General features: G+C 37.0%; 2 protein-coding genes across 3 annotated transcripts; one reads left to right on the top strand and one right to left on the bottom strand.

The window, feature by feature from the left end:
• Positions 1-1,337: 1,337 nt before the first annotated feature.
• On the top strand, positions 1,338-18,615 carry Mi-2 (chromodomain-helicase-DNA-binding protein Mi-2 homolog). 2 transcript variants are annotated; one of them, XM_090105909.1, is made up of 20 exons: positions 1,338-1,509; positions 1,923-1,993; positions 2,192-2,314; positions 2,730-2,871; positions 3,620-3,765; positions 3,974-4,153; positions 7,373-7,564; positions 8,153-8,299; positions 8,567-8,692; positions 9,447-9,622; positions 10,304-10,427; positions 10,781-10,930; positions 11,434-11,597; positions 12,322-12,496; positions 12,580-16,005; positions 16,379-16,573; positions 16,945-17,107; positions 17,917-18,053; positions 18,211-18,267; positions 18,351-18,615. In XM_090105909.1, exons 1-19 carry the CDS (start codon positions 1,473-1,475, stop codon positions 18,217-18,219), a joined length of 5,883 nt encoding a protein of 1,960 aa, XP_089962035.1. In that variant the 5' UTR covers positions 1,338-1,472; the 3' UTR covers positions 18,220-18,267; positions 18,351-18,615. The 2 variants fall into 2 exon arrangements, with proteins under 2 accessions (XP_089962035.1, XP_089962036.1); XM_090105910.1 differs by lacking the exons at positions 18,211-18,267; positions 18,351-18,615 and having other exon boundaries at positions 17,917-18,062.
• Positions 18,616-19,995: 1,380 nt separating this feature from the next.
• hd (humpty dumpty) lies at positions 19,996-26,292 on the bottom strand. Its single transcript, XM_090105892.1, has 10 exons — positions 26,038-26,292; positions 25,612-25,733; positions 25,093-25,291; positions 24,842-24,975; positions 24,259-24,484; positions 23,527-23,677; positions 23,018-23,232; positions 22,270-22,473; positions 20,610-20,802; positions 19,996-20,231 (listed from the first exon to the last, which is right to left on the bottom strand). Exons 1-10 carry the CDS (start codon positions 26,116-26,118, stop codon positions 20,053-20,055), a joined length of 1,704 nt encoding a protein of 567 aa, XP_089962018.1. The 5' UTR covers positions 26,119-26,292; the 3' UTR covers positions 19,996-20,052.
• Positions 26,293-26,929: the final 637 nt, after the last annotated feature.

Raw genomic sequence — 26,929 nt, forward strand, 5'->3', positions numbered from 1 at the left:
AAATAATCACTTTATTCCATCTTAAGATCTCATCACCATAGGATTTTCCTATTGACATTATAGTTTCTTCACGAGAGCATTCACGACTTTGTCATTATTTTACTCATTATTTTCAAATAAACAAAATCAAAAGCCGTGCGGGCGATACTTGCAGCTTGCTGCGAGATATACGCTTGACAAACTGTCGCGACAGCACTTGCTACATGGTTTAGACTTGCAAGCTGCTGAACAGACTGTCGGACATTTCTTCCAGAAGTTTTCTTGCAGATGGAAACGCGGCCTAAGAATAAGAAGTAAGAAAAGTAATGATAAAAAGTCAGATCTTGTTATTACGTCGAGATGACGATTTACAATTTCAAACAGCACAAGTGTGTCCCATGTTTACAACTTAAGTCTATAGGTAAATTAAGAATAGGAAAGCTCTTGTGAATTTTGCTGGCTTTTTTGAGAACACCTACTGATAAATATTATATTTTTTTACCGACTTCAAAAAAAGGAGGAGGTTATCAATTCGGCCGGTATGTTTTTTTTTTTTTTTTATGTATGTACACCGATTACTCCGTGGTTTCTGAACCGATTTACGTGATTCTTTTTTTGTTCGACGCGGGATGGTGTCGAATTGGTCCCATAAAAATTTTATTCGGATAGGCCCAGTAGTTTTTATTTTATGAGCATTTTTGTCTGTATTTGTAAATGTTGCAAGTGCAAGTTTGAAGTCGGTTGTTTTTAACGCAGTTATTGACTTGTTAATTATAATACATTTTCATTCGATTCGCAGAATCGATTTTCCCGTTTTGAATTTGACATTTTGATTTTTGGATAATCTGTTTTATGGATTGATCGATTTTACTCTGTGCCAACAAATTAATGTTACCAGTTACCACAATTAACTGAATAACAATTTATTGCAAAAAATTACTTATTCGTTTATTATTAACTCATTCGTTTTAAATATTTGGTGTGTTAAAGTGAAATGGCAATTTATTCATTATTGTTATATAGAATACTGTACTATATTGTAACATAAATTTATATTAAAAAATAAAGTTAATATCTTCATACGTAGGTAGACGCAATGTTCACAGGAATTAATGATGTATAATTCTTAGAAAGACACCGTTTTCTTCTCAGAATAAGTAATATATTTAGGTATTGAAATGTGTTTTGATTGATTTAACGAGATAATACTATAAAATTTGAATAATTAAAAATTTCCAAACATTTGCTTAGATGCCTTACAAAAACTATGGTACATTTTGTATATAGATCTGGTAACATTATTATTTTCTTCGCATGCACGACTTGCAAGAGCGAGACATAAAATCCGGCCTTCTCATGCTACGCTAGTTCATCGTAGTGACGGCGGCATCAATTTCTGAATTAATTACCATTTGTCGCAAAAACTGCGCGTCCTTTGCCTTTCTATACTTAAAATTTTCTTCTCGTTTAGGTTGTGTTAAATTGTGATCTAAATGGCATCGGACGAAGAGGTAGACGGTTCTTTTGCAGGTAAACGACCAATTTCAGATCTAGCATGTCATAGTTAAAATGTGAATAGCGGTATCATCTGTTTACTTGCGGTATGCAATTAAAATTTCAAAAATCTTCGTGCTGGTGATAAATTTGATCAAAATATAACCCCTGAAAGTACTACTCTGCATTAATCGTGAGTGATGAAGTGTTTCAGTGGTATATTTGTTGTGGTTGGGTTGTAAATATTTTTATGTGGCAGTTTGTGACAGAAAAGAACATGCATTATCCCCTCATTACTACTTAACAAAATGGACGCCGCCAAACAAAGGGATTAGTGACCTTACCGGTGGAAATGTGCATGTGTCGAGAAAATAAGCCAAGTGCTAGCATTTGACAAGGTGGACACCATCATTCGTTATTCTGGTGGTAATATTCGAAATTGATTGCAGGTGACGAGGATGTTGAGGAAGGTGAGGGTCAGAACGAGAATTCTGCAGAAAGTGATGAAGTACCACCTAAAGTAAGTTTAAGTTATAAAAGTAAACTGAACTCAAACTGTAATTTTTGCTGAAAATCAAATTTCAATACTTTTAATTAATTATAACTGTTGTGATTTGATTTATTATATTTATTAAAATCAGATGCTACCAAAATCAAAACACATAACGTGACTGTTTCCATAGTGTAAATATCTACATGAATTGTTTGTTTTGAATAGGAGGATGACGACTACTCACCAGAGGACGGCAGAAAGAAGAAAAAAGGAAAGAAAAGAAAAGCCCGAGGTGAAGAAAAGAAAGGCAGAAAGAAGAAAAAGAAGAGAAAGAATGAAAGCGAAGAAGTGAGTCACAAGTTGAAATATTGCTTATTTTTGTTAACTTACTAGGAATGAAAATATTACATAATCATATTCTTCTAGTTATATTGTCTATTCAAAAGGTATAATATCATTATAAAAACAAATAAAACACAATATAAGTATTGTTGTTGCTCAGATGTTATTCCTTTTTTCAAAATGACTGAATTATTTTATCTTATCTGTACAAATAATAAGTAACTTTGTATTGTTATAATTTATTCATTGAAACTTGTTGATCATCTACATCTTAAAAGTTATCAGACATTCATTTTCTAACTTTGTTTATGTATGTAAGTGATGTTTAATCACAAAACAGTACATGCAGCTTAAAAAACTAAACATACAGTTTCAAGATGGACAAGTAAGATATGATAATTAAATAATATTTTCTCGATAGGATGACGACTTTGGTCTGGAGGTTGAGGCGGAGGGTGACAGCGATTATGCACTGAGCGCTGTTTCGTCCAGCAAGAAGTCTCGTAAGGGCCGCGGCAGCAAACACAATACATCCAATCCAGTGCCTTCAGATTCAGGATCTGGTAAATGTTTGCTTGAAAAAAAACTTCATTGACATGATTCAAAGTTACCAAAATCGTCGCCTTACTCCATGACGTGATGGTATTGATATTTTAGTCAACACAAAATTTAAAATGAAACAAACAAAATGTGATATTTATAGTATTAGAATATGATGAACTAAATTAGAGATCTGCAAGATATTATGCTCTATATCAAAAACTTGATGTATTATCCTTAATAGGATGGATTATTGAAATTTTGAAGTTGTAAAACAATATAGTAATTGCTATCTTTGCATTCCATATCATTTATCATTGTATTCTGTCTGCCAATATTTTATTAAATTCAATGAGATAAGAAATAAAGGCATTGTTTATCATAATATTGTGAGAAATTAAACATAATAAAACAGTAGAAGATAAAAATGGATGTGTAATGATAATAAAAAGCTGTAGTGCATTTCATTCATTGTTATTAGAAATGGTAATTCAGCTTGATACCAGATACATTTAAGAAGACATACATAAAACATATTTTATAGTTTTATTATAAATTATTAGGTTTAAATTCAATTACTATAATATTAAATTATTTCTGAGTAACTTAGTGGTTCAAGACATGTTAGAGCTAAATACTTCAGTATGAATATTTCTAAAATATCATGTCTTCTTTTCTATTGAATTTGATATTTAGTGTTTTATAGCATTCAAATTTACAAAAAAAAAAAAAAAATATTTTTCCATTTTTAACTTTGTTTATCTTTATCAGGTATGCCTACAGTTGAGGAGGTGTGCTCCTCTTTTGGTCTCACAGATGTGGACATACAGTACACAGATGCAGACCTCGAGAATTTGACTAGTTACAAACTGTTTCAGCAACATGTGCGACCGTTTATTGTTAAAGAAAACCCAAAGGTAACTCTATGTTTTAATTTTATTGAGTACATTTTGTTAGACATCAAATTTTTTATATATTTTTTGTTTTTATTTAGAAGTGAAACCTTTCAAACCTATCGCAGAAGTTATTTGGGACAATCCTTATTTATAAAAGTGTTTTAAATATGCTTAACATTTAGTTATAAAAAAGCATTTTCATAGCTAAGATATATTTTCCTTGGAACAGGTACCAGTGTCAAAATTGATGATGTTGGTAGCGGCAAAATGGCGGCTTTTCTGTGAAACAAATCCGCATCTCGATGGCGGCAACAATCAGAACATTGGCGGCTCAGAAGAAAACACAAATACTTCGACTGCGTCAGATTACGCGCCTAAACGAGGTGGTAGGCCGCCAAAAGAAAATAAGGTAAATAGATATACTTAAGGAAAAAGTCTTAATTCATTTTCAATTTTCCTACTTCATTATATCATTTTCAATGAAAGTAGCAATAAGAAGTAATAGCAAAATCGTCGCAAAAAATATTATTTACACATTTATAACTTATCCAAGTTGTAATACATGCAAAGATAGAGTAAAAGAAATGAACGCTTCATATTCAGATAGACAGGCTTTTCCATTTATAATATTACTAGTGGTCCGCCTCGGCTCCGCCCGTGGTACCTACATGTTTAAACTATCCTATCTCTCAAGTTGGATCGAAGTGCACATGCTGTGCGAATTTTATTATAATCGGTTAAGTGGTTTAGGAGTCCATTGAGGACAAACATTGTGACACGAGATTTATATACAGGGTGTCCCGTAAGTAGTGGACCAAAAGGTTATGGGGAGTAGAGGGACTTATAATCTAACAAAAATACTAAAATTTATTGTCCTAGACCATAAAGTTTTTGATTTATGCTTTATTTTCAAAATTTGATAAAAATATCATCCACGTAAGCTTAATATGAACTTTTACCATTTCTGTTTTTATTTTATTCTTATTTTTTTGTTCAAGATTATTAAGAATACATAAGTCTTCCTAATTAAAATGATACTCAAGCATAATTAACAACAACAACAAAATTAGACCAAAAGATAGGTAAAATTTTACGTTTTAAAATTTTACGGACTGAAGTTTGAACAAAGCTGGTGTAAAAAAAATGTATGGTAACCCTGTGGAACTTTATTTTAAAAACTTCTACATCTCATACAAATTACAAAAAGGTATAATTTTGTGGTATAAAGTATTTAAAAAAATGTTAAATTGGCGTAGAACATTCAAATTAGAAATTATCAGGTAGTCAACTCATTAAGTTATTCCGAGAATTATTGCCTTTATGGGCGCGCGCTGGAATTCTTTTGTATTGTTTCTGGCCAATCATAGACGATACTTGAACCCACTATTATTTTCTTTGACTTTCAACTATTTTAGTGACTTGCTTATAGCTCGGAACTACACGCGTGTTTAGCTTGAATCCGTCATTACGATATTATTCTTTGTTGAAGTGCGATTGAATTGGACACTGATTTTGCTTGTGATTTGGATGTTGTTTGACTTTGGTTTTTTGAAGGAAAATGCCTAATACATACACTCCATGTGAATATGCAGAAAAATGTTTTTTATTTATGGACTCAGTGATGGAAATGCTCGACAAGCAGCACGTGTTTATCGTGAGCGTTATCCCAATCGGGATTGCTATCCTGATCACCAATTTTTTCTCAGAGTAAATAACGCATACCATGAAGGTCGTATTCCTGGACTTCCTAATATTGACAGAAGTAGAAGAAGATCCTTCAACTAGTACTCGCCGTATTGCTAGACGCACTGGTGTACCAAGAAGTACAGTGCATCGCATATTGAAGAGAAGTGATTTACACCCGTATCATGTACGAGTGAGCAAGCATTAATTGGTATTAATGCTAAAATTAATACAAAAATTAATTCGTCGTTGATAATCACCACCAGGTGATTATCAGAGGTGTCGTGTGATTATCAGGTGATGTCGAGAGATGCTTGATGCTTGGATCAAAATTTTTTTAACTTAATAATTTTTTTAACATTTCTGCATATTCACGTGGAGTGTATGTATTAGACAATTTCCTTCAAAAAACTAAAGTCGAACAATATTAAAACCACAAGAAAAATCAGTGTCCAATTCAAGCGTACTTCAACAAAGAATAATATCGTAATGACGGATTCAAGCTAAACACGCGTGTAATTCCGAGCTATAAGCAAGTCACTAAAATAGTTGAAAGTCAAAGAAAATAATAGTGGGTTCAAGTATCGTCTATGATTGGCCAGAAACAATACAAAAGAATTCCAGCGCGCGCCCATAAAGGCAATAATTCTCGGAATAACTTAATGAGTTGACTACCTGATAATTTCTAATTTGAATGTTCTACGCCAATTTAACATTTTTTTAAATACTTTATACCACAAAATTATACCTTTTTGTAATTTGTATGAGATGTAGAAGTTTTTAAAATAAAGTTCCACAGGGTTACCATACATTTTTTTTACACCAGCTTTGTTCAAACTTCAGTCCGTAAAATTTTAAAACGTAAAATTTTACCTATCTTTTGGTCTAATTTTGTTGTTGTTGTTAATTATGCTTGAGTATCATTTTAATTAGGAAGACTTATGTATTCTTAATAATCTTGAACAAAAAACTAAGAATAAAATAAAAACAGAAATGGTAAAAGTTCATATTAAGCTTACGAGGATGATATTTTTATCAAATTTTGAAAATAAAGCATAAATCAAAAACTTTATGGTTTAGGACTATAAATTTTAGTATTTTTGTTAGATAATAAGTCCCTCTACTCCCCATAACCCGTTGGTCCACTACTTACGGGACACCCTGTATATTACTAGCGACCCGCCCCGGCTTCGCACGGGTGCAATGCTGATACTAAATAAACTACAGGAAAACTGTGAACGTTGTATATAAAAACATAGCGGCCCGCTCCGTCTTCGCACACGGGTATAAAATAGGTATATAGCCGGGCGGCCGGCCGGTACCGCCGCAAACGCTACGTCCCGCAATTTTTAAATCTGTAATATCTTCGAAAATATTCACTTAAATCATACGGTGTAAAGGCCCATATAGATCTATATTAAATGAACAATGTATTGAAGGTATTTAATTGGTTAAGGATTAATGCTGTATTGGTTAAAATCGCATCGAAAATTAGCCATTATTTGTCGTAAAAAGTAAATGACAAAAAAAAATTATTGTGGGTTATCCATAAGAGATAGACATATACCATCGCGGACTTTTCTATAGACCTTTTCAATGTGTATAATACTTAGTACATTATTTTGATAAAACTCGTAGGGTTCAGCCTGCGTTTGCAATGTAAGCGGAAAAAATGTAATTTTTTACGACATCACGTTAGAAACCTCAAAAATAACAGTACTTCTCCACTATTTAATGGATGTTATTATACATATAAACCTTCCTCTTGAAACACTCTATCTATTAAAAAAAACCGCATCAAAATCCGTTGCGTAGTTTCAAAGATTTAAGCGTACAAAGGGACATAGGGACATAGGGACAGGGAAAGCGACTTTGTTTTATACTATGTAGTGAAGATAACGGGACGGCGGCACATCCCGTATTTATATTAACATTCCCTCCACAGATCGAGGACTCAATAGACGAGCCAGAGGAAGAAGACGATGAAGGTATCAGTGATGAAGGCACGCCGGCGCCTCGTAAACGTGGCCGCAAGCCCAAACACGGAACGAGTTCCACGCCGCGGGGCAAACCGGGCAGGAAGCCTAAAGTGCCCACGCTGAAGATCAAGTTTAGTAAGAGGAAGCGGACTAGCAGTGTGAGTTTATGTCGCAATTAATTATGGTTTTATTGAGTACTAACTGATCCAAAGTTGTCTTTGAACTTTAAATAGTCGGTAAGTTTTCATATGCCAAGTCAGAAGATGGGAAGATGACTTGAAACAGACTGCGGGACCATTTTGGATGAGAGTAGCAAGGGACAGGTTACATTAGAAAGAATTGGAGGAGGCCTATGCCAAAAGGCACACCGAACTTAGGGACCTCTTGTAACCCTATGTTTAGGAACAAAATGCTATATTATTATTATATTATAAGTTTTCATGTTTGTGTAAAATTTGGCGCAGGTTTTTCAGTCATTTCATTATTCTTTTGAGGATAACAAACACAACTAAAACAGAATAAGTTACGTCGGTCCAGCTTTTTACGCGTGATATCATGACCAAATTAAATAGCAAACTATTTTTATATGATCTCTACTAACTTAATAAACTTATTCTTTCCCCAGTAGCTTTTACTACTGATATTTAAGATTATAGAAATAAGTGGCCAATATTCGTAAGTTTATCACACTATTCCTTTGTGAGCTAAGTAAGTGTCTAATAAATAATGCAATGTATCTTATACAGGAGGAAGATCAAGAAGGTAGCGCTGGTGCGAACTCGGATTCGGATGCAGAGTTTGAACAAATGTTGGCGGAAGCTGAAGAGACCAAACCAACCGCCGCCGCTGATGAACCAGGAGCTATAGTTAAGGAGGAAGATCCTAATCTACCGGTAAGAACTTGTAACTTTTCTGTTATAGAATATTGAATTTTTATTTGTTAAAGTTGTGTGTAATGTAATTGCAATTAAAAATCATGACTTAAGAAGCTATTGTTAATGGATCATTATGTGAAAAAAACAGGCTGAAGTTATAAATAATTAGAAGAAATCACTTCTAGAACTAATTTATTTGATATTTATTATGTTCTTGAGGTTGTCCTTGACAATTATATGCATTATAATTTTATTGTTTATTTATAATGTAATTTTATTTTTTAGCCACAACCCAAAAAGAAAGCTAAGACGAAAATCGGCAACAAGAGCAAGAAAAAGAAGAAAATGAAAACAACAAATAAGTTCCCCGATGGCACTGAAGGGGAGCAGGAGCACCAGGACTATTGTGAGGTGAGTTGGAAATACCATTATTTTTTATAATTCATATTATCTATTCTTTTTGCCGACTTGTGTGGACGTAAAATAAAGTGTTTAAAAACTTTGTAAACACAATTCTGACCATATTCATTTAATTCCATTTAAAATTTTCTTTTAAAAGGGCACAATATGTTGAATATTTTGGGCATTGGAAAATAACAGATATTAATTTCATAATTTAAAAATAACACTCTTCCTCAAGATACATTATCATAGATTAATGTTAGATTTCAACATTTCAGCATATGTTCCATTTGCTTATACCTTATTCGGATGAATTAAAGTTCAATTTACAATGCACCTAACGCCGTTAGTACACCTACGCATTCGCGTGCGGCAGCGAATCTCTGCGAAACTACTGCGTATCGAAATATCTGCGGAACGTAGTACACAGCAATGTTTTCGCAACTTTTTCGCAATGCGTCTGTGTAATGGCCATTTCGCAGTTCCTTGCGAAACAATACTGACAAGGACGCAACTATTTCATCTATCTATGTGCTAGAGTGAGACATATCATATGTGAAATCCTGCCACACTACTGACAGATTTTTCGTTGTTTCGCTGCCGCACGCGAGTGCGTCGGTGTACTAACGGCATAAATGGAATTTATTGTGTTTTTCACGTTATTAATGTTGAAGCAAATCAGCTATCTCAGATATATTATAGCTTGTGATGGAAGCGGTCCAATCACTCCAAACCATCGTAATAACTAAATGATCTGCGCCAGGTGTGCCAACAAGGCGGCGAGATAATCCTGTGCGACACGTGCCCGCGCGCCTACCACCTGGTGTGCCTGGAGCCCGAGCTGGAGGAGACGCCCGAGGGCCGCTGGTCGTGTCCGCACTGCGAGGCCGAGGGGAACCAGGACCAGGACGACGACGACGAGCACCAGGAGTTTTGTAGGTGAGTGCGGAGACGGGTAGTGTGAACTATAATTATACTAGCTTTCCGCCCGCGGCTTCGCCCGCGTTTTCAGAGAAAACCCCGCATAGTTCCCTTTCCCGTGGGAATTCCGGGATAAAACCTATCCTATCTCTCAAGTTGGATCGAACTGCACATGGTGCGCAAATTTTATTATAATTGGTTAAGTGGTTTAGAAGTCCAATGAGGACAAACATTGTGACACGAGATTTATATTATATTAAGATGTATGTAGCTTTTTCATGTGCCCTGTCATGACTATACTACAGTTGCGAACCACGAAGAATTTTGTAAATTGACTTAGTAACCTATCTCTGTGGCTCTTACGTAAAAATAATGTTTGCCGTTCGCACAGGAGCAATAACAGCCGTCAATCAATTAGATCGTCCATTTTGTTACTATGATTGTGTAATGTGGATGAAGGAAGGTGGAATTTCTCCATCGTAAAAGGATCCTCAACCAGTCTGCTCGACTGGCCGACCGTTAAGGCCCCGATGAATGATACCGGAAAGTTGTATATATGCTCTGTAGCAAAAACATTACGCTTGCACCATTCAGAGCCAGGTGTCACTACAATACAACTACATACAATACAATACAACATTATTTATCGTGTATACACTACAATACAATACAACATTATTTAACGTGTTTTTTTTTCAGAATTTGCAAAGACGGCGGTGAGTTGTTATGCTGCGACTCATGTCCGTCTGCATACCATCGCTTCTGTTTGAATCCGCCGTTGGAAGAGGTGCCAGATGGGGAGTGGAAATGTCCTAGATGTAGTGTGAGTTTATTATTTTGTTTTAAATGTTTTCTTTGTCAGATAAAATAAAAATATAAAAAAAATGTGTGCGTGTACTAGTGTACACACGTAAGAAGTGAAACTTCTTTATGACCTTATTTTTCAAAAAAATAATTTACTATATGCAACTTTACAGAAATACGTCAATCACGCGTGGTAGGGATAAAAACAAGATTGCACGTAACGAAAAAATGTTACACTAAATTTTTTTCCAACCCCGATAAAGAAGTTTCACTTCAAAAAATACTTATACATACACTATTTTGTGCATTATTCAGTTAAATTATTAAAATTTACTTTTTTGAAACATTTGTACAACAATTTTAATTTTACAGTGTCCACCTATGGACGGAAAAGTGGCGAAAATTCTCACATGGCGATGGAAGGAGTCGAGCGGCAAGTCAAAATGCCCAAGGACCAGAGAATTCTTTGTGAAATGGCACGAACGGTCGTATTGGCATTGTAGCTGGATATCTGAGTTACAGGTTTATAAAAATCTATTCACATAACAAATGTTTGTTTTTTGGAAACATGATACAAATAAATCATATATTTTCATTGCACAATTTTTACAAGATTCTTTTTATTACTTTCATCCTAAAAACTCGTACCAAATATTTACACGTGTAAATATCACTTAACCACTCGAAACTTGCACTAAACAACATTTTACTACTTGAATACTTTACTAATCGAATTCGTGGTAAACATCACTTTTCTACTCGAAACTTGTACTAAACATCACTTTACTACCAGAAACTCGTACTATGAAACCGCTTTACCACTCGAAATTCGTACTTACTTATTTATTTATTTATTTATAACACTTTTTTGCACAAACTGACTTATGACAAAAATAAAATTAATACAAAAGAAATGCATAGTTTGTACAAGAGGCGGCCTTATTGCTAAGCAGCCATCTGTACTTTTTTCGCACGATTCGCTTTCCCATTGAAAACATCCACTAAAGACGATTACCACGTTGCAGCTGGACGTGTTCCACCCGCTGATGTACCGGTACTACATGCGCAAGTCGGACCCGGAGGAGCCGCCCAAGCTGGAGGCGGAGGAGGAGCGCGAGGGCCGCAGGCGGTACAGCAAGCACGCGCACCACGACCCCGACGAGAAGATGCTCGAGGAGAAGTACTACAAGTGAGTCTACCGTACATCATGAGCATACAATATGTACCTTCTGTGTGCCCGGCCGTACACGGCTTGCTCGAGCAGGAGCGCGAGGGCCGCAGGCGGTACAGCAAGCACGCGCACCACGATCCCGACGAGAAGATGCTCGAGGAGAAGTACTACAAGTGAGTCTGCCGTACATCATGAGCATACAATATGTACCTTCTGTGTGCCCGGCCGTACACGGGCTGCTCGAGCAGTTAACGGCTGAGCGACGTACACGGATTGCTGCTCGGACGTTGACTGCTCGAGCGGTCGGTCGTTGACTGCTCGTGCTGTCGCTACAAACCGCGCAGTTGACGGTTTGAAGCAGTCGCGACTGGTCGATTAGTCCGTGTACGGCAATGAATGAATGTCTATAGTTCACCGCGCGGTCGCGGCTTAAAGCGGTCCGTGTACGGCCGCCCTATGTGCACGATTGCAAAGATATCACTATAAAACTGTTTAACAACAGTCAGAGACAAGATTTACATGGGAAATTCCCTTGCAAGTCGAGCTTTACTTCATTGGAAGAAGATTGGATTTGTTTTGCGATATTGACGGTTTAAGAATAAACTATTAAGTAATGAATGCTAGATTGATTTACCTTTAACGTTAGACTTGGAAGTGAAATTTGAACTGGCCAAACCGATTTTTTGACAATTTATCATTTAGTAAAAGTAAACATTATAACAAGTAAACATTATTATAACAGGTATGGTGTAAAACCAGAATGGCTGATAGTTCACCGAGTTATAAATCATCGTACTTCTCGGGATGGGACAACATACTTTTTGGTCAAGTGGCGTGATCTTTCCTACGACCAAGCTACATGGGAATCTGAACATGCAGATATAGCAGGATTGAAAAACGCCATAGAATATTATCAGGTATGAACGAAAAATGCTGATAAATAATTGTTTGGTTTTATGTAACTTAAAGTTCTTTTTATCATTGAAATTGCTTTTTGCAGGACATGCGCGCTTGTATAACATCAGAAGGCAAGACGAAAGGAAGCAAAGGCAAGAAAGCTGGACGCAAGAGTAAGAATAAGGACAATACCGACGATGAAGAAAATAGCAGCGGCGTTCAAGGGAAGGGTTACAAAAAATACAACCCTCCTCCTGACCGGCCGACTACTAACTTGAATAAGAAGTACGAAGACCAGCCACCATTTGTCTACGAGACGGGAATGCAGCTGCATCCATACCAGTTGGAAGGGTTGAATTGGTTGCGGTATTCTTGGGGCCAAGGAATCGATACCATCCTGGCCGATGAGATGGGTCTCGGAAAAACTATACAGACAGTTACGTTTTTGTACTCCTTATTTAAGGAAGGTCATTGCAAGGGACCTTTCTTAGTTTCTGTACCTCTGTCCACTATCATCAATTGGGAGAGAGAGTTTGAATTGTGGGCGCCAGACTTGTATTGTATTACCTATGTGGGTGATAAAGATTCTCGAGCAGTTATTCGAGAGAATGAGCTTACTTTCGACGATGGTGCAAACAGAGGCGGCCGACCATCAAAGATTAAGTCTCAAGTCAAATTCAATGTTCTATTAACTTCATATGAATTGATCTCAATTGATTCCACTTGCCTCGGTTCAATCGATTGGGCCGTTCTTGTCGTAGACGAAGCTCATAGGTTAAAGAGTAATCAGTCCAAATTCTTCAGGCTTTTGGCTGGCTATCACATTAATTATAAGTTACTGTTGACTGGTACTCCATTGCAAAATAACTTGGAGGAACTTTTCCATCTCCTCAACTTCTTGAACAAAGATAAATTTAATGACTTAGCTGCATTCCAAAACGAGTTTGCCGATGTGTCAAAGGAGGAACAAGTAAAGAGGCTTCACGAAATGCTCGGACCGCACATGTTGCGTCGTCTCAAAGCCGACGTACTCAAAAACATGCCTGCAAAATCTGAGTTTATTGTGCGTGTGGAATTATCTCCAATGCAAAAGAAATACTATAAGTACATTTTGACGAGGAATTATGAGGCGTTGAATCCGAAGAGCGGAGGTCAAACAGTTTCTCTTCTTAACGTGATGATGGATTTGAAGAAATGTTGTAACCATCCCTATCTGTTCCCTGTCGCCGCTGAAGAAGCTCCATTAGGTCCTCACGGTAATTACGACACTCAGGCATTAGTTAAGGCTTCAGGAAAACTTGTGCTCATGTCCAAGATGTTGAAACAACTGAAAGAGCAAGGCCACAGAGTTCTAATTTTCTCACAGATGACAAAAATGTTGGATATTTTGGAAGATTTCTTGGAAGGCGAAGGATATAAATACGAAAGGATTGACGGTGGTATTACGGGAACAATTCGTCAAGAAGCTATCGATAGGTTCAATGCACCCGGCGCTCAGCAGTTTGTGTTTCTGCTGTCGACCAGAGCTGGTGGTTTAGGTATTAACTTAGCCACAGCCGATACTGTTATTATATACGATTCAGATTGGAACCCGCATAACGATATCCAGGCCTTCTCTCGAGCTCATCGTATCGGTCAAGCTAATAAAGTCATGATCTATCGATTTGTGACACGTAACAGTGTTGAAGAAAGAGTAACGCAAGTAGCTAAAAGGAAGATGATGTTGACTCACTTGGTTGTACGTCCCGGTATGGGTGGAAAAGGCGCTAACTTTACGAAGCAAGAATTGGATGATATTTTAAGATTTGGTACTGAAGAATTGTTCAAGGAAGAGGAAGGCAAAGAAGAAGCTATTCATTATGATGACAAAGCTGTTGCTGAACTACTCGATAGATCGAAAGAAGGTATTGAACAGAAAGAATCCTGGGCTAATGAATATCTTAGCTCCTTCAAAGTGGCAAGTTATTCAACAAAGGAAGGGGATGGGGAAGAGGAAGTTGATACTGAGATTATTAAACAAGAAGCTGAAAATACTGACCCCGCTTACTGGATCAAACTGCTCAGACATCATTATGAACAACACCAAGAAGACCAGGCTAGAACACTCGGAAAAGGTAAACGAGTTCGTAAACAGGTTAATTATAATGACGGCAGTGTTGCGCAAACTGAAAACAGGGAAGACTCGACATGGCAAGAAAATGGATCCGATTACAACTCTGACTTCTCACAGGGAAGTGAAGATGACAAAGAAGACGATGACTTCGATGAAAAGAACGATAATGGTGATCTCCTTAGCCGCAGAAGCAAGAGACGACTGGAAAGGCGAGAGGAAAGAGACAGACCTCTACCACCTTTACTTGCCAGAGTCGGAGGCAACATGGAAGTCCTCGGATTCAACGCCAGACAAAGAAAATCATTCCTTAACGCGATCATGCGATATGGTATGCCGCCGCAAGATGCCTTTAATTCGCAATGGTTAGTTAGAGATTTAAGAGGCAAGTCAGAACGAAATTTCAAAGCCTACGTGTCGTTGTTCATGAGGCATCTCTGTGAACCGGGCGCAGATAACGCGGAAACATTCGCAGATGGTGTTCCCAGAGAAGGTCTATCTCGCCAACACGTACTGACGAGGATTGGTGTTATGAGTCTGATTAGAAAGAAAGTTCAGGAGTTCGAACATATTAATGGCTATTACAGCATGCCAGAATTGGTTCGAAAACCAGTAGAACCAGTAAAGATTGCGGGAGCGGAAAGTGCGGCTCCAAGCCCCGCGCCATCTACCGCCACGCCTATCACTTCGGCTGCCCCTTCGCCTGCCCCCACACAAGCAACACAAGTCTCAGGACAGGCCCCTACACCGGGTGGCTCAGAAAAGGACGAGAAAGAAGAGACGAAAGATGACAAGTCTGATTCAAAAGACAGCAAAGATAAGGACGAGCCGATGGACACGAGCGACATCAAAGAGGATATCAAACCGGAAGAGAAGGAAACTAAGGTAGATAAAGAAGAAGTTAAGGAGGAGCGTCGTATGTCCGTCGACGAGGAATCGCCTAAAGAGGAAGAAAAACCTGAAGAAAAGAAAGTAGAAGAGAAAGAGGAGAAACCAGAAAAGGAAGATGACAAAAAAGATGACGTAAAGAGTGAGAAAGCTGAGTCTGAGGCTTCTGAGAAGCCGAAAGAAGATAAGAAAGATGAGGACGACGACGACGTGGTGCTCGTCAAGGAGGAGGAGGATCTCAAGGTGGAACGCCGCAAGTTCATGTTCAACATCGCTGACGGTGGTTTCACAGAACTGCATACGTTGTGGCTGAATGAAGAAAGAGCAGCGGCACCTGGTAGAGAGTACGAGATCTGGCACAGGCGGCACGACTACTGGCTGCTGGCTGGTATCGTGACACACGGCTACGGTAGATGGCAAGACATTCAGAATGACCTGCGGTTCGCGATCATCAATGAGCCGTTCAAGATGGACGTCGGCAAGGGCAACTTCCTTGAGATTAAGAATAAGTTCCTGGCGAGGCGATTTAAGGTAATTTAAACAAATGTATCTTATTAGTTGATAACATAGATTTTCTTTCGTAATCAAAAATGATACCATAATATTTTCTTTTAACTTTAAACTGTTTATTTATCCTTGTTTTATAACAATATTATCGGTGTCGATAGCTCTCTTTGTTAACTAATGCTTTTTTTTTCGCATAGCCTATATTATCTGTAGCTTATTCAGACAAAATCTTATATGTATTAGTATAATTTGAGCAACTAATGTACATTGTAGTTCACTTCAATATCCAAAAATAATAGTTTCAGAGTTCCATTCAAACACATCAGTATAGATAACATATAGATAATGGAATTTTCAGCACCGTGTACATTAAAAAAAGCAAAATGACATTTTGCAGCTCCTCGAGCAAGCGCTAGTGATCGAGGAGCAGCTCCGGCGCGCCGCGTACCTGAACCTGACGCAGGACCCGAACCACCCGGCGATGTCGCTGAACGCGCGCTTCGCGGAGGTGGAGTGTCTCGCGGAGTCGCACCAGCACCTCAGCAAGGAGTCGCTCGCGGGCAACAAGCCGGCCAACGCGGTGCTGCATAAGGTGCGTGTGTACAATATGATACATGACGATTTTTGTGTATTTGTATAGAGTAAAAATGTAAGTAATGATATATTGGGTATGATGTATATATTGGGTCTACACAATAACGCTTTTGTATTACGATAAATTCATGAACTGACTGAACTGAATATATTTGTATTCAAGATCGATTGCTCAGTGATCTGTATCAATTTGAATGCCCTTTGAATGGTTTGTTTATTTCCATATAAAAATTTTCAATTATAGGACTGGATTAACTTGCCTGTTTTGTTATTTTCGTGTTAGATTTTTTTTGTGTAGTTTGATGCACATTTGTTTTGACTTATCCATAGAAAAAATGAATAACACGTGGTATGATGTATATATTGCAGGTGCTGAACCAGCTGGAGGAGCTGCTGTCGGACATGAAGTCGGACGTGTCGCGGCTGCCGGCGACGCTGGCGCGCATCCCGCCGGTGGCGCAGCGCCTGCAGATGTCCGAGCGGTCCATCCTGTCGCGCCTCGCGGCCACCGCCGGCAACCCCGTGCCCGCCGGTACGCCAATACTGTACTATACTAATATATAGAAAAAAAAAAAGACGTGTGTCACTCGGGGACTGCCGCGATAAAGCTATTGCATGCTATGCCTTCAAGCCACACCTCCGCGCCCGTCGGAGTGGGGAGCGTGAGGTTTTTCGTTACGAAATTTCTGGATTCGGTCCCCGCGCTCAAGGCCCGCGATAGAAGCTATGCAATAGCTTAAATAATAATATTTTAAACTAAATTTAACGGATGGCTAGGCTAGGCGTCGCTCGCCGTGGAATGGATGAAAGACTCGGGTTTGAAATCCGCCTCGTGATCGACTTTTTCTAGTGTATAAAGAAAATCTCATTTATACAGCATTTTAATGCTCTAAAACTTATTTAGTTTTCATTTCAAATAGTTTATAGATGTTCAAGTTGTAAAGTCAACGAAAGGTGTACTGTGATCACTGGAATGTACATGATTTTAAAAACATTGGTAATGAAGTTAAATGTTCAATATCTGGTAACCCCGTGATCGCTGGTGCGTGTTGGCGCGTAACAAGTACGTGCGCGTAATACGTCTATAGTTTATACGGTGCGTTGTCAACTCTTTGTCACGATCTTCCTATTGGTCGCTGATGACACGCCGTTAGCAATCCTATTATTCTCTTAAATGTAAAAATGTGAAAGAATGTATAAAAATAACTGTGCGTTTTCTTTAACCCATTGAGCCCCAAGCGGCCCGATCGGTCCACGACACAATATATTTTCTATTGTGTCTGTGGTTCCGGGGCCTGAGTTATTAATTTTGTTGTCTAATTGTAACGTGTGTGTGTGCAGGTCAAATGGCGCAGTTCCCGGGCGGGTTCCAGTCGGGCACGTTGCCGGGCTTCTCGGCGGCGGCGGCTGCGGCCAACTTCACCAACTTCCGGCCGCAGTACTCTGTGCCCGGACAACCCGCCACGCCTTCTTCTAATGTGAGTTGAATATAATACGTATATTGATGTGTGATGCGAAAGTTTGTAAGTATGCATGGATGTTTGAACTTGGTACTTTATGGCTTAACTTCAGTGTCGTCCCTGGAAATTAACATTTAAATTGGATCTTAAATAATATTTCGTTTTTATTTTTCAGAAATCGTAAGCTAGCGGATTGTGTCGCGCTGAAAAACATTTTATACCAATATAACAGGTAAGTTACTATATTTTTTTGATATACATTTATTTTAACTCAAATGTTTTCATCATACTAAAATTTGTTTTTTTTTGTTCCAGCATTTGGTGTACCGCAAGCGCATAGACGAAAATTTTAGTTATAAGCTTTCCAAGATTACTGTTCCACCTTGGGGTTAAGCGATAATTAGTATTTAGTGCAGTTATGTTAAGTAACACAATAATAATGTCATTTTGAAATGGAACTCACAATATTATTTATTTCATCCTTACCTGTATGAATCTTGGTTTATGCATGTTTGTGGATTTATGAAAACTTTATTTTTAATTTACCAAAAATGAAAATATAAATCATACGGTTAAGTATATACAATCGTTTTATTTACCCCTTGTCTCTTTGATATATTCTGATCACTGAAGTTATAAATATAATTACACCTCAGACACAGAATACATAATATGTAGTAGCTAAACGCTACCTCAGATATAATATGATAGTAAATCATTGATCTATGAAAAAAGTACATGCTTTGTATTAGTTGATGTTCAACGAAATATTAACCTTCGATTAATTTATTAAGTTATAAATTAAAAAAAGTTAAAAGACTAACGGTCTTACTAATAAAATGTTACCCATTCGCTTTGCAATGGATTAGTTATTGCAATAATATAACCATGCATCAACATTGATGTTTCATGTGAGCAAGAGCAGGACACAGCTTTGGTAGAGATATTAGATCTTGTGACTTTTTGGCAAATTATTTATTTACATGTTATATTCTTCACTACTTTGTAGGTAAAAATAATGATTTGAGAAGATAAAATATGAATAATTTCATTTGTCTTTTATTGAAACAAAATATGTAGGATATTAATGCCTCCTTAATGACCCCGCAAACATTGTTCTACTTACAATAACCTCTTATGAGTTCATACATGCTAATATATTTTCATAAAAATCGATCACCTTTCCAATGAGTGTGCCAACACAGTGCCACGAGAATTTTGTAGGTATATGAAGCTAAACTAATATCTGTGCTAATATTATGTATAACGAGGAAATATTTGTTTTTTATGTTACGATTTCTTAGTTTTCAAATAGTTTTACCCTGAGAAAGCTACATCATCCCCTAGTAAAAAAATGAGGTCCCTATCTTTATTATTGGAACAAAGTAACCTAAGGAATCAACATTTTATCATAATAAAAGTTATCAACTCGGGCGAAGCCGAGGCTAGTATAAGATTAACAGGAAAGATTTGATTTGAACAACGGCCGTACTTTTGTTTAAACGACCTTAATAGAGTTTTAGTTACTATGAAATTATCGTATCAAAAAAGCGAGTAAGAAAAATATTTCGTGCAATCAAGACTGATTTTTGTAAACTAGGTAAAAAGCTATTAGCCGCTATTGAGGAAGCAGATAACTGCTGAACTAAAGTAATATTTATATCGCAGGTAAATTGTAAAATTTCCTTCATTTACAAACGGCGTCCGTCACTTTACAAACGTTCGGCATATTGTAACATGCTGAGGATATACTTAATTTCCAAATGTCCACAAAAAGACGGTCAAATTTCTGGGTAGTTTACACCTTACCCACCCTCTTATACAATCAAAAATTTCTGATCACGAATTCTCGACATATTACATAATGCCGAGCATTTGTAAACGGCGAAATAATACAATTTGCCTGCGACATTAACACTGAGTTGTAGTAGTTCAAGAGGAATAAAGTAAAAACAAAGAAGAGGTTTTCAAAAACATTTATTTCATGCACATTCACACAATACATAAGTACATAATATCACCAAGTGTAAGTATCGTCTTCTGCATTATATTTAACACTGTCCAATGATTTTATCGAATTCGGATCTGACGAACAAAAATGCAATAATAAGTCTTCACTGATCCCGCAGTCTGATAGATTCTCTTTTTTGAACGCCTTTGCGAAGTGATTTGGTTCGTTTTCTTTTGTGCTTTCTTCTGAAAAAGTATGGCCTAGTTAATATTGTAAAACAGTTACAATACGACACGTAAATGGTTAATATGATGTCCAATTCATAAAATTAAGGAGTTAGACCAAGTTAAACAACCACGATCAATAATTGTTCGAAAATAAAAACAGCCTACGCTATGAGACAGAATTTTCAAATGAGCTTATACAATGGACTTTAAACATTACTGCTAAGAAATAAGGTGTTAATTCGGATGAATGTTTTAAGAAATGCCGCTAGGCGACGACTTTTTTAGGCGACTGTGAGTCTAGTTGTTTGAAATTTGTGTATCTGAAGTATGGACATTGACCTGTTAGCCTATTGGCACTAGTCACAAAGATTTTCGAATGGATTAAACAAAGCTTACCCTCAGCAAGAGTTCTAGCAGCCCAAGAGAACGCAAGTGTCGGCTGGTGGTGTGCGAAGGTTGCGCTGAACTGAGCTGATGACGTCGTTTTCAGCACGTTGAATAGTGAATGTATGGTTGTCGGTAGTATGGGACCGCGCAGTTCTATTGAGTAGAACTTCTTATTGTCCGATAGGATGACGTTCTCGCGGACCTGTAAATGTGTGATATTAGTTGTTTGTAAAATTAAGTTTTTCAAATCCTAACTAGCTTTTATATTGAATTTTGAATAAAATTGTTTTGTTGTTTGCATCGATCATTTATATGATCAGAGACTTTGCTTTACAATTTACATTATATCAATAAAATTTAAAAAATGCGGTATCAGCGTATCGTTTAACACGATGTCGCTTTATTGAAACTTCTGTACGCTATCACAACCATACAAACCCGTAATGGGGAATATTCATGTTTTTCTTTTTTGTCTTAAATTAATAGTTTACTATTCTATAACGTAGAAAAAAAATATTAATGGGCTTCAAAATACTCTAGATATTTTTATATATGAAATTTAAAACTCGACCAGTGGAGGTGCGTTTTGGAAGTTTGCATTTCGCTCCCTTATTTTGCACTTTTTGAATATTATTTTGGGGGTTTATATAATAAGTAAATAAAAAAAAACCTTTTCATTATAATATTACGATAATAAGTTTTCGAGAAAAAAATATTTTAGGCCATTTCAAATTTTATGCATATTCCCTATTACGTATCTCTGTCGCTCCTGTGTAGTATAAAGCGCGTCACACACGGTGAAGATACTATAATATTTTATCTTAAGATACTGTAATATTTTAAACTATACCCACAAAATTTCGGGTCATTTGTAACAGGAAGGCGGTTCTACAGGGGTCTGAACTCTGAGTACGCAATGATAAAAAGAAAAATGATTGTCAGAACGCTGATACCGGATACCTTAAGATACTGTAATATAAAATATTACAGTATCTTAAGATAAAATATTATAGTATCTTCACCGTGTGTGACGCGCTTAATGCGTCCAGCTCGCACAGAAACAATGACAGCGTCTTTTTGAGCTTCCTGTAATGTTAAGATGACTGCGCCTGTACTTTCGTAGATATTAACGATGGAAGGGATTGGTACGAGTTAGTGTCGCCGCACACGAGCCACTCGCGACAGCCACAAGCGCTGCCACGAGAAGTTAGAAACGTGTAGCATGTGGCGGCTACCGGCAATCGTGTGCGGTGAGTTCATAAAAATCTATGAAAAGTTTTTTTATTTATTTTTTTTATTGTCGATAGGGAAGTGCTTGACCACAATCTCGCCTGATGCTAAGCTGAGATGTGGTCTAAGATGGAACGCGCTTCCCTAGAAGGTACCTGTTCACTCTGCGCTTGAAGACCCCCATATTGTACTTGTATATATAAAAGTACAGGAAATATGCCGGTGGCGGCGATTTGTGGCCGGTTGCGTTAGCGAGAGACCTTGAGCGAGTGCAGCGTGGCGCCGTGGAAGGCGGTGGGCGCCAGCAGCGTGGTACCTTGAGCGAGTGCAGCGTGGCGCCGTGGAAGGCGGTGGGCGCGAGCAGCGTGGGCGGCACGCCGGCCAGCGCGCCCGTGGGCCCGACCAGCGAGCGGCAGTTGAGCAGGAAGTAGTGAGAGACCTTGAGCGAGTGCAGCGTGGCGCCGTGGAAGGCGGTGGGCGCCAGCAGCGTGGGCGGCACGCCGGCCAGCGCGCCCGTGGGCCCGACCAGCGAGCGGCAGTTGAGCAGGAAGTTGAACAGCGCCTGCGCGTCCGCGCCGCGCACCGCCGCCAGCGACTGCGCCGCGCTGTCCACGCTGCTCTCCGCCACGTGCGCCAGCCGCGCCTGCCGACACATACATTACAAGATACAGCTTGATATATTATGAAGGCATTGAAGTACAATATTGTTGCATTGTGGCCCTGCCTTCCGAGCCAGAGGTCATGGGTTCGATTCCCACTCGGGGAAATAATTGTGGAATGAACATAGATGTTTGCTCTGTGTCTGGCTGTTAATTATCTATATATGTAAGTATTTATTTAAAATTATATATGTATGTTTATCAGCCATCTGGTTTCCATAACACAAGCGAAAGCTTAGTATGGGGTCAGATCGTGCCGTTTGTGAAAATTGTCCAGAAATATTTATTATTTATTTATTAGACTCACAATCACGCTCAAACATGTCTGACGCAAAACTCTGCCTGTACGCGTAGAGTTTTCTAATTGAATTATACAGAAGACATTGAACGTTCCCGTCACGAAATTGGTGTTTATGTCAATGACCGTTTTAACAATTAACAAATTTAAACAATAAAAAAGCAATATGTTTTGTATTACTATTCTTTATTATTTTTTTTACAATTTACTTTTAAACAATTTACACAAACCTGCGCGTTATTTATCTTCTTCAGCTCCTCACTTTCAAGTCCCATTTGCGACAGGAACTCGTCAGGATCCTCCTCATCCCCAGACTCCTTATTTTCTGATTTCACTTCATCCATGGTGTCATAGCAGCTATCGTGTGAGGAATTCTTGCGGTCTTCGTCTGATGTATTCATTTTCTTTTTGTAGTCCGGCCGGAGGGGCATTGTGAATTCAACATCTGTACGGAAAAAAAATGTTTTTGTAATTTGTCAAATTTATACATGAGAATTCTGTAATTCCTATCATACGCGTAAAGTATCGAGAGCAAAACAAGCACGAAAATTGTCAGGGCGTGAACACGAAACGATGTTATGTACTGTAACGTAAGATAAGATAAGAGATTTCTTGACAATGTGACAGTATAAAGCTGGTTGGGAAAACAGAAAAAACTTGTTTATTTCCCAAATGGCTCCCATATTACATCGCTATGGTATTATTAACCCTCCTGCCTTCGTCACAAGGTGCATATTACCTTCCTGCCTCAGCGTGTTTCGAAAACCGCGCGTAGTTGGCGCCACGAACGCGCACGGCTCGGCCAGCCCGCACAGCCCAGCTGCTACAAACAGTACTGTGAACGTGTTGCCGCACACGTAGAAGTATGGGCAGTGGAGGGCGCGGAGTAACTATTGATAGATAAACTTAAGTAGCTTAAGTGCTGAGTGGAGTTGCAACAGGATAAAACACATAAAAATCAAATAAAAATACTCTGATACTTAGGAATAATGACTTAACATTAACGTACAAAAACAACTAAACTCACATTCGCGCTCAAAATATGACCGCAGCGAAACTCTGCCTAGGGGCTGTATTAGGCAATGTTTTCTACTAGAAAAATTTACCCAAACATATAAAAAATAGAAATTCAATATAATAATTTCTGACGACCTTTTGAAAGGCGATTGTGAGTTTCGTTGTAATATTATGTATGTCGATGATTGTAAAAGATATATAATTCCCTAGGTAAGAAAATTAAGATTTAGTTATCAGCCTAGGTTGGTTGTTCGACATATTACTGTCTTCGCACAGAAAAAAATGCAAATTTTTTGTAAAAAATAATACACAATTACAATTGTACAAAATAATACATTTCTTTTTTTTCTTTAAACCTGTTATTTTTTTCTAAAATTTATACAAAGTTTTCTGTAAATTTTGTATAATTAATAAGTATGAATAATAGCAATGAGGAGGAGGGAATAATAATTACCTGGAACAAAGACCGAAAGCTTTCTGTCCATTCCGTAAGCAAGGCCTGCTTGACTTCTTCATTGGTCGCCATGAAGCTAGTGGCGGCTACTTTACCAGAGGAGCGAGGGAAGAGATTCAGCCATGGTAAGTGTGGATGCTGCCAATAGAGGCAGGTCTGATGGAAGCGAGCTCGCGGGGATGTGTCTAATGTGGATGACGATGTTGTGTCGAGACACCGGACAAACCTAGATAATATGTTAATTAATAAAATTATAGACTTAACAACAGCACTCTGATATAATGTGGACATTGTTTTTCACTATTTCTATAGCACATATTGCTTAAAACAGAAAATACTACTATGTTAATATATGGGAAATGTTTTTTATAGTACTGATAAACAAGCTCTTATACACTCTATGCATTTCTATTTGTTATAAATACATTATTAACTAATTTCAAAAAGTGTAAATCAATGAAATACCTTTTACAATGACAAAACTCCAAAATAATGCAGGCTGTAAAAGTACATTTTACTATTAAATTCATCATTAAATTTCATTAGTATAGTAACTGATGAAATTTGCTATTTAAAAACTTACCCTGTAATTCCAGAGGCTTCTTCACTAGCTTTTAATTTAGTTGTCCATGGGAATGGTTTCGGTGACATTAATCTCACTTTTGTTTTTAATGCCCAATCTATGGGTAACTTTTTATATTTTTGTTCTGTGATTTTCTAGAATATAATAATTATGAAAAAATTGACTATTATCAGATAAAATATGTATAGATCAATGTTAAATAAATTCATTCATCATGCCAAAGTTTGTGATCTTATAAAATATCCACTTACAGTTTCTACAGCATGATCAGCTGTGAATTTCTGTAATAAATTTGAAAATGTAGATAACTTCTCTGTATCTACTTCATGTGGTGGCTTTTCAACTACTTTAGCCGGTAGTTTTAATAATGCAAATAGTGTTTTGTCATTGGATTCATCTAATTGTGGCGCCTCCTCCAGTTTAACTTTTTTGTTTTGTTCTGCAGCATTCCTGAGAATTTTTTTTTATAAAGATCTATGCATACTATAAACAATAACACTCACAATAGAAAATTACCAACAGCATTGTAAAATAAAGAAATTACAACAGCATTGTAAAATAAAGAAACTTATTCCATGGCAGTAATGTCTAAAGTCTATTGTACCATTCATTAGAAAACTGTCTAATAAAGGCTTTGCTCTGATTTTTGAGTTATTGTTTGATTGTGAGTCTAGTTGTTTAACAATCAATCAATCAATCAATGATTTACTTTTGTAAATAAATAAATTCATAATAAATTATTACTTGTTTTATTTCAAAACCTGACATACTTTGAAAATGGATTTTTTCTTTTGTCACCATTGAGAATTCTGGAGAAATCTAATTCAACTGCAGGTTTAATAGAATGTGTTGTGTCTTCGGCAGTAGATTGTAGTGGTTGTTTCATACGCTCCTGTAAATTTATAATAGTACAAATATTAAGGAGAAAAATGCTATGTAAGTCATAACTCTTAAACTACGAAAAAATATTTACTGTTCTATGTCATGTAGTGCAAACTTACAGAGTAATCAAATATGGTGATGGATGAAGCATAACTTGTAATAAATATGGAAATTTTGTTTAAAGTATTAGATCAGCTGTTTTTTAGACCTCGATATTTCTCTAGATCACGTGTTTTTTCACATAAGTGTATACTGAAAAACGCGAGATTTTTATCGATTTATTGATGGCTGATTAATTAAATGCAAATACATACTTGTAAAGCTTTCTTTTTCTTTTTAAGCTTGTGCAGTTGCATAACTTGGTTTGGTGTTTTCCATGGCGATGGGGGATCCATTTCTTCTTTTCACAATTTTTAGTAAAAGTATGTAAACTGTTAAAATAAATTTAATTTATGTATGGTTTTATTAAAATTGATAACACTGATATTTGAATTTCATTATAATATTTGATTTATTAATACATATTTTCATAGAAATAAGGTGTAAACTTTAAAACAATGTTTGTAAATTATATGTAATGTCAAATGTCAAACAAATTTCAGACCGTTCACCGTTATCACCGAATGTCAACAAATCTGTCCCCGTTTTCCAATTACAGCACTAGAGCGCATTATGCGGCATAATGCTTAACGTTGAATGTTCCAACTCACATTCCAACTACAGCAACGCTTCGCACAATCGAGCACTAGAAAAAGTAATGCGCGTGAATTGATGCGTGCAATCGATTTATCGTTAGTAATTAATAATTATTAATTGTTGGAAAAAATTTTAAAGCTTTCGTTTCATTGTAGTTTTTTCGAAATAATCAAAGTTAATTCAAATTGTGTTAAAAAATAAATATAAGTATGGATGAAGGTACAAACATTGAAAAAATATTAATGAAAAAATCAAAATCCAAATTACTTAAAATAACCGAAAATATTTTTCAACCAATTATTATGTATAACCAGTGCAAACTTAGCACCCCATCAATGGAATTTTGGGTCGAAAATGACCTTGATCGTTAGGTCCCCGTTAGGTCCTTTAAGGTCCCACAATTTTTTCGTTAGGTCTCCTTTAGTTTTTTTTTAAATAATTTTTTAAATTTTAGGTATAAAAAAAAATGCACTTTAGCACCCCATCCATAGAATTTTGGGTCAAAAATGA

This window comes from Colias eurytheme, chromosome 9 (assembly GCF_061535395.1).
Source record: "Colias eurytheme isolate Ceu_HAF_F1 chromosome 9, ilColEury1 Martin Lab GWU primary, whole genome shotgun sequence".
Lineage (NCBI taxonomy): Eukaryota > Metazoa > Arthropoda > Insecta > Lepidoptera > Pieridae > Colias > Colias eurytheme.